The sequence below is a fragment of the Pygoscelis adeliae genome, unplaced genomic scaffold, assembly GCF_000699105.1.
Source record: "Pygoscelis adeliae isolate BGI_AS28 unplaced genomic scaffold, ASM69910v1 Scaffold86, whole genome shotgun sequence".
NCBI classification, from domain to species: domain Eukaryota; kingdom Metazoa; phylum Chordata; class Aves; order Sphenisciformes; family Spheniscidae; genus Pygoscelis; species Pygoscelis adeliae.
In genome coordinates, this window is record NW_008824930.1 from 25,460 (window position 1) to 33,089 (window position 7,630).

General features: G+C 40.0%; 1 protein-coding gene across 1 annotated transcript; it reads right to left on the reverse strand.

Moving 5' to 3' along the window:
- Nucleotides 1–1,625: 1,625 nt before the first annotated feature.
- LOC103917792 (carboxymethylenebutenolidase homolog) lies at nucleotides 1,626–6,989 on the reverse strand. Its single transcript, XM_009324984.1, has 5 exons — nucleotides 6,784–6,989; nucleotides 6,032–6,139; nucleotides 3,988–4,130; nucleotides 3,485–3,576; nucleotides 1,626–1,805 (listed from the first exon to the last, which is right to left on the reverse strand). The coding sequence occupies exons 1-5, from the start codon at nucleotides 6,987–6,989 to the stop codon at nucleotides 1,626–1,628; spliced, it is 729 nt and encodes a 242-aa protein (XP_009323259.1).
- Nucleotides 6,990–7,630: the final 641 nt, after the last annotated feature.

Below are 7,630 nucleotides of genomic sequence, written 5' to 3' on the forward strand. Positions count from 1 at the left end.
GACCCAGGTGCAGGACCTTGCACTTGGCCTTGTTAAACCTCATGAGGTTCACAGGGGCCCACTTCTCGAGCTTGTCCAGGTCCCTCTGGATGGCATCCTGTCCCTCAGGCGTGTCGACCACACCACTCAACTTGGTGTCATCTGCCAACTTGCTGAGGGTGCACTCGATCCCACTGTCTATGTCATTGATGAAGATACTAAACAGTACCAGTCCCAATACGGACCCCTGCAGGACGCCACTCATCACCAATCTCCATCTGGACATTGAGCCGTTGACCACTATGCTCTGGATGCGACCATCTAACCAATTCCTCACCCACCGGACAGTCCACCCATCAAATCCATATCTCTCCAGTTTAGAGAGAAGGATGTTGTGGGGGACTGTGTGTCAAAGGCCTTACAGAGGTACAGATAGACGACATCTGTAGCCCTTCCCGTGTCAACTGCATGACATGCAGACATCCGGCATACCGTGACCGTATAGTTACACTGATAGGACAGCAATGTGTGAAACTCAAACATTCCTGATACCAAAGGGAAAGTAATATCCATGCAGATCGCTAGCCTTGATTTATGGCTACATTAACAAGGCAACAGTGTGAGAAACTGACAGATGTTGTAGAAAATAAAAAGAGACATGGGTCCCTTAGAAGATCTCTGAGTAAACACAAGTTGCCAAGTCATTACCAAAGCAATGAAATAAAAAATACACGCACACAAAAAAAAAAAAAGGTCAGCAGGTCAGCAAAACGAGCCAGTGCGGTAAGAGTAGAGAGGGATGTTTATTGTTGTTTATACATTGTGTACTTGGGAGGAGATAAGGGTGATAAAGGGGAAGAACTTGAGTGAGGAACAAGGGATATAATGTAAAGCAAACAATATAATCAGGACTGAGTGGGGGTACCTGTTTGTCAGCCCTGTGCCTGATCACCACAGTTTGGACCAGGACAATAAACCCACTGTTTCCACAGTGTTCAAGCCCGGGCTACTTCCACAGCCAGGAGGGACTGGTTGTGTTTCTCCTTGATGTTGATGAAGGAATACTACAAGTGCCCTTCGCAACAGTGCCAAGGGAATACCTGTAGGTTGCCACCTAACAACATCATTCCTTCCTAACTCCTTAACATAGCCAAATGTTCGTTTCACGCGTGGGAAATTCTGCTTAGTACAGCAGTATATCTGAGACAAATGCTTTGTAGTTAATAAAAAAAAAAAGTCTGTATGCAGAACCAGGGTATTTCCATGTTAACACCTATGACCACCCATCATCATACCAAAATAAAGCCTGAAACTACTCAGGTGAAGTCAGGATAAAGTCATACTCACTAGCATAGACAAATGGATAAACAATATCACTACTATTGATGTCATAATGCAAAATAATGAAGCAAATACAAAACAAGATAAATTCAAGCAACTTTTTAATGCCTAATTGTCCTTTAGTCCAACTTTGATTTCACAGTCTTGTGTAAATCTTGTAAAAAATAATTAAGAACTATAAATTAAAATGTTCCTATTTTTGTTTGTGACAGTTTTCAAAACCAGATAGTTTTCCCTTGGCTGTTTTCTTCTCTCAAATTAAATCAAACACTGATCTTGAAGCCTAGTGTTACTTTATGCTTTTGTCAAATAAACATTTTGATCCAATCAATCATATCCTTTCTAGCTTCTTCAATATAAGGTTTATCATCAGGTTTCATATCTTCTGGCTTCAATTGTGCAAACCCATGAACTTGTCCAGGATAAACTTTAATTTCATATGCAACTTTACAGTACTGTTTCAACTTCTCCTCCAATAAGGTGATCTGTAAAAGAAAGCATTTTTCCGTTATGTTGGGGGGGGGAGGGGGGTAAGTTTGCTAAACTTGCCATTTCTCCTATCGCTACATCTCTGTTTTTTCTCAACTGTCACACTTGAAGCAGGTTCTGTTGCTCAACAGATGAGAAAACCCCTCTTTGGAATATAAGACTGAAACATTTTTTTAAAGTATGGGTGAGTCTAAGAACCTCAACAGTTACTGCAAAGATGGTTTGTTAAATATCATTGCCATAAAGGAACAGGTGCATTTCTATTCGGAAACTTGGGCTTGTAACCTAATTGTAAACTCCGATCTTGAGAGAACATATTCCCTAAATCTCAGTGACTCTCAGTCCAAAATATTTTGATTGACTTAGTAACAGAGTTTAAGAAAACACAGCGGTTTTTTTTAGTTTACTGTATAACAAAAAGACACTGCTCCTGCACAATCTTTTGATGATAAGTACACACATGCTTACACACAGAGTGCTAATCATATGATTATGTACCCATATACATTTGTAGACACATTTTTGTGCTCATTTCCATTAAAAAGTCAGAAAATAGGAGAATGAACACTTATTTTGCCCCTGCAAGCTTAATTCTACCCATTGTGCAGATTAGAGACAGTACTGTAATTTATTTCATGTTCACATTTTTTTTTCCACAGAGCCCTTTATTGTTCAGTGCAGAAAACAATGTATTTGAGGATTTTTATTTTTTTTTAGTGCAAGAATTTTTCTTACACAATCTGCATGGGTAGCTCAGAGAGAAAGCTTCAAGAGAAAAAGGTATGGTTTCACCGTGTAACGCGTGATGGGAAAAATGTATTTATGAAAATTGTGCCCCTGGGAAAAAGATACTTGCACCATAAAAAGAAGACAGGGAGTGAAGGATTTCTTTTCCTGTGCAGAGGAGACACATTTGAGGTACAGATCAACATGCTGAATAACACAGTTAGAAATAAATACTGATTGGCTTCTTCATTCCCAGAGCACGCTGCCAGTTCCCCAGTTAGACCCTACTCCTACACAACAAACTATGCTAGAGGTGGTATGTTATCCTTGTCACTGAAGAGAAAGAATTTATGCACAGAAGAGGGCACTAGTTTCCTACCCATATATTTATCCAGCCTCTCAGATACGCTTACAATCGGGGTTATATCAGAACACAGATGGCAGCCAGGAGTTAAAACAGAGTCCACACATTGTCATCGTCTTCCTTAAAATCCACGCCTGCTCTCCTGACACAGTTCATTTTGTCTTCTTGTACCAAAAGCAGTTAGTCATTGGTCCACATCATCAGAAAGTTCAGTTACTAGGCTGAAATTATTTTTTTCCATTTGAAGTCCAAATTCAGTGGTTTAACCACCTGTTGTCTCAACCATAGCAGTAGTATCCAAGTTTTTGAGATGTGTGGCTCATACCAGTTGGATCGCCCTGCCCAGTTTCGCACTCTGCTTGTCCAGCCACTCAGAGACCGATGACTGGTCTTTACTGCATTTCTCACCTCAAAAAAGAAGTGTTGAATAACCTAAGCAAGGTATGGGGGAAGTTGAAATATAAGCAAAACAATCCAGCCTGCCTGATTTTTTGTATCTGAAAATGGTTTCTAACAAGCTAGGATTTCTGTGTAGGATAAAAGAACTATGGGTAAAGGAAAATCGTTTCCAGTACAACAACTTACCTGATCATAAGAAATAGTGTGGTCTTTCTCACCAAAAATGAAAAATGTGGGGTTTAGTAAATCGTATCTTTCTTCGGAGTCCCTAATTATTCCTATAATGTATTTGAGAAACAGTCTGTTAGTGAGGTTAACGGTCTTGCAAGATAAATGGCAAATTAAAAGACAAAATTTCTATTTAGGGTTACTTATTAAATACTTTTTTTAGATCAGGACAGTTTCTATTCCAATGGAGAAAAAAGCACTTGGAAAATATATTTCCCCACTCTCCAAGCACTAAAAAAAAGATTAGAAAATTCCTGTGCAAAAGGAAACAATTTTTTTCTGGTTTCCACCATTCTTAAATTTTGATACCAATAAAGCGTATTGCTGAAATAATCATAATTAAAATCTGCAACTCACCTTTGAACTGAGTATTTGCAGAAATTGTTACAAAGCAATAACTAGATTTACAAACTACGCATAGTCGTGTGAGCCCATGTAAGTTTCCATGTGTTCTACACTACCATAGAGGGACACCCCAGCGGTTAATTGAGGATTTTTCAGCATCAAGTGATGTACTGCCATTCCACCCCAGGAAAACCCAACGATACCAATCTTCTTTGCACCGCATTGTTCCTTTAGATACTTCAAGACAACATCAGCTTCCCTAAGACATATAAACAAAAGTAAACTAAGGAATCTATTGCAGAATCAATACTTGACAATTTAAGAAGTAAATTAAGAGAGATACATGAATTTTTCTGCATCTGCACCCCCAATCATTTAAACCAGAGAATGCTTAAAAAACACATTTCAGCCCAGAGCAGTGGCTTCTATTCTTAAATGGGAGTTAATGTCGCTGGTCCTAGTTTAGGGAAGTACAGGTGTAGGTACTTAAATACTTACCTGAATTGTGACCTGCTCCTTTGTTTTCAAAATAAGCAAATTTTTAATTGAATCACTTTGTCTAGGACAGGACAACTAAAGACAAGACATATCTGCAAGTAGAACAACATCTTGCATTACAGATTGTAGGAATAGATAAGCTTCACTGTGCTATCTCTACAGAGTCCACCTATTTAGATAAAGATTTATCTTGAGTATGTCATTCCTGTTGCATGAGTTAATATTGAAATATCCTACCAAGCCCACAGGCAATAATACTATACTAACGTAGCAATTACTCAAAATTAAATTGTCAGTAACTATAATGTTTAAAAAAACAGGTATTGCATGAGGTATAATGCAAAAAATATGAAAATTGTTTTTAATGTAGGCCAGAGCAGGTCAATTTTTTTTTTAATTGCTAACTTCTTAGGTCTCAATAGTTTTATCTTTTTCATTATCTACAGAGTTTTAAATGAATTTTAAATGCAGACTGCATATACTAATAACTATATTTTCAAATATTAGGTATATTAGTGTGGTCATCACAGGTTTGGTTAGGCTGACAAAAAAAACAAGTATGAGAGTGACATGAGGAGGAGATCGTGTCCTAGGCCTGCAGCGGGCGAGTGCGCTGTGAATGGATGGGCTCTCTCAGATTTGGTTTGTTTGGAAGGGTACTCAGTCAGTCATGGGTATGTTTGATTCCTTGCGCTCTGAAAGAGCAACGGATCTGACCTTGAGGGCAGCTACAAGTGAACCCTCAAAAGACAGCACAGGCACGTCCTTGAGGTCTTAATTGTTTAAGAGAGTGCCCACATATCTGCTCACTCTTTGGAGTAGGATTTTTTACAGGTGTTAGTCATTTGTCTTTTCAAACAATTCGGTCACAGCTTTTGCAACTGTATGGTCAAAAGCTTTGCTGAGAGATGTTGAAGCTAGGCTGTGACCGCTGGGACCTCTTGAAAGGGTCAGAAGAATACTTGTGGCTTACAAGATGATAGCTGAGTAATAGGGTGTCACTGCCTCACTATCGCCTTCTGAAGTTTTAGGCTGTGGGGATAGCTGTTGAAGAAACAGTAATGCCTCCCATAATTCAGGGAAGCCTTGTTACAGGCACTGCTAGGCTCTACAGATAGTGGGCCCTCTATTTCACATTGAGAAAAACAGTAGAGTTGACCAGATGTATCTTGGGTTTTGGGCAGTCTTGCAAAGTTTGATCTAGTGCTGCTCAGGAGAATATCATCTGCACCTATCATTATCTACAAGGCAGAAAGCAAGATGGGCAAGTGACAACTGGCAGATAACGTGAGCAGTTGTGAAAGAGTTTTCCTCCTTATCTTGAGGAACCGGAGGCAGAATCAGCATTTGTGGGTGAGAGTGCTGGGTATTTTATAGCCTGTGAAAGACTGGCTATGAGCCTGTGTGGCCAATATAACATAGTTAGAAAAGGGCCCAGGAAAACAAGATGGGGACAATAAGCAGAGTGGTGGATGGAGCAGATGATCCTTTCCAAATCCCAGCCAAGACAGTGCCCAGAACCACAGAAGAACCACCCAGAATAAGCAACTGTGTGCGTGCAGCCAGCTTGCCCTGTTGTGAGGTGCCACTTTTAACTTTTCATACAAATTCCCCTTGTTTGCTGGATACCCTTTAAAGTTCAAGTACAAATATGTATCTTACTTGTCTACTTTCATAGGATCATGATGTTTCATCCAGTCAGCAAAGTCAGCCCAGTGATCAGTAGTTTTCCAGGGGTCTGTCCCCTTGAAGAAGTCTGGGCAGATGGTTCTGTGAGAGACATGGAATCAAGTCAATTTTCACGCCCAGGTGGGGCGAATCTGTGGATGTCTAAATGTCTCCTAATGTCTTTTCTACTCCAGAGTACATAGCTACACGGTTACTATCTGAATCATATTCTACTCATCCTGTTCTGGCAATCAGCAGAGCTAAAAGTATATGTCTTTCTATGGAAAAAAAAACCACAAATAAACTCTCATTATTTCCTTAGACATACTTAATACAAAAGTAAAGGGATTAAGCAACCCTCCTGATTCTGTATAAACACATGTATATCTCTTTGCTAGTAAAAGCTAAAGAAGCTGTTCAGAAGGTTTGGTTCTGAAAAGCTTATACAACTTAAAGATAGCTACCAACGTTTATCTTTTAATCACCCACGCTGCCACATAAGCACAAACACTGGCACTTCATGACTCTCCTTGTGGCTTCGTGCTCAGGTAGCCACTTTTGATGGGTCAATTTTAGTACCTTCGGTGGCCTCATGGGAACGTTTTGTCCCTTTGCATTTTTATTTGCTCAGACGGAAATGGTATGGTTGCCCTATGTGTATGGGAAACATCATACGCCATGCTTAGCTTTGGGCCTGGTGATCTGTCAGTGCATTTAAGAGGAAGATAAGAAAGACAGTTGCTTACATGTATCCGTGACCTGCAATCAAATCGACTATGTATCTAATGTCTGGGAACAGCCATCCAAATATATCATGAATCACAATCACAGCTTTGTCTGTGAAAAAAGATGGTCTACAAACATATGCCTTGATGTGCTCAATTTGTACTTCATGTCCAAGGCACCCATATTGAGATCTTTCTCCAGTATGATATAGAAAAGGATCAGCCATCTGGAAACCTAACAAAAAAGAAAAAAAAAGAGAGCAAGAAGGTCAAAAGAATTTGTTAACACAAATTATTAAGGGCAAATAAAGGCAAATACGATCTGCAGGAAGTAGTTCAATAACTTCTGTAAATAACATTGACATCCTTGTCTGAAAGGAGAAAGTAGAAAAAAGCAAAAGCAATGTTCTGATGCAGAATGGCTCTTAGTCCATTATGTCTGATTAAGCTGAGAATGAAGAGAAATACCAAAAGCAAAGTTATAAAATTACAAACAACCTGCACATGTAGGTCCTGACTCTCATGTCACATTTGTTTTCCTCCCATGCCACTCTGTCAGCACTGGTGTGAAGCAGTACGGCTTCAGATGTCACTCTCTCCCCAGGCGTGGGGCCATCATGTGTGTCTTCACGGGGAATCCCATGCTGTTTTCTCTGAACTATGTGATGGGTAAGGACCACAGCACTCAACTGCTACAGAAAAGTAGAGTGTTCAGTGCTTCTCTCAGTGCTGGCGCCTGCTAGCTAATCTGTGCTTTCGGTAGCAGCATCACAGCTGTTCTGGGAGCCGATGTATCGGGCGCAGTTGGTGAAGGACTACAGTATGGATTTGTAAATTAGATTCCAATGCCTTGGGCCCATATGCCCTT

Bases quoted from the DNA above. Each gene is read 5' to 3' on its own strand.
- LOC103917792 (XM_009324984.1), bottom strand. From the start codon at position 6,989: ATGGCTGATCCTTTTCTATATCATACTGGAGAAAGATCTCAATATGGG. The intron at 4,131-6,031 runs GTAAGATACATA...TATATGTCTTAG, and splicing joins GATCCTATGAAAGTAGACAA to GGAAGCTGATGTTGTCTTGA. The intron at 3,577-3,987 runs GTAGTGTAGAAC...AATACATTATAG, and splicing joins CGCTGGGGTGTCCCTCTATG to GAATAATTAGGGACTCCGAA.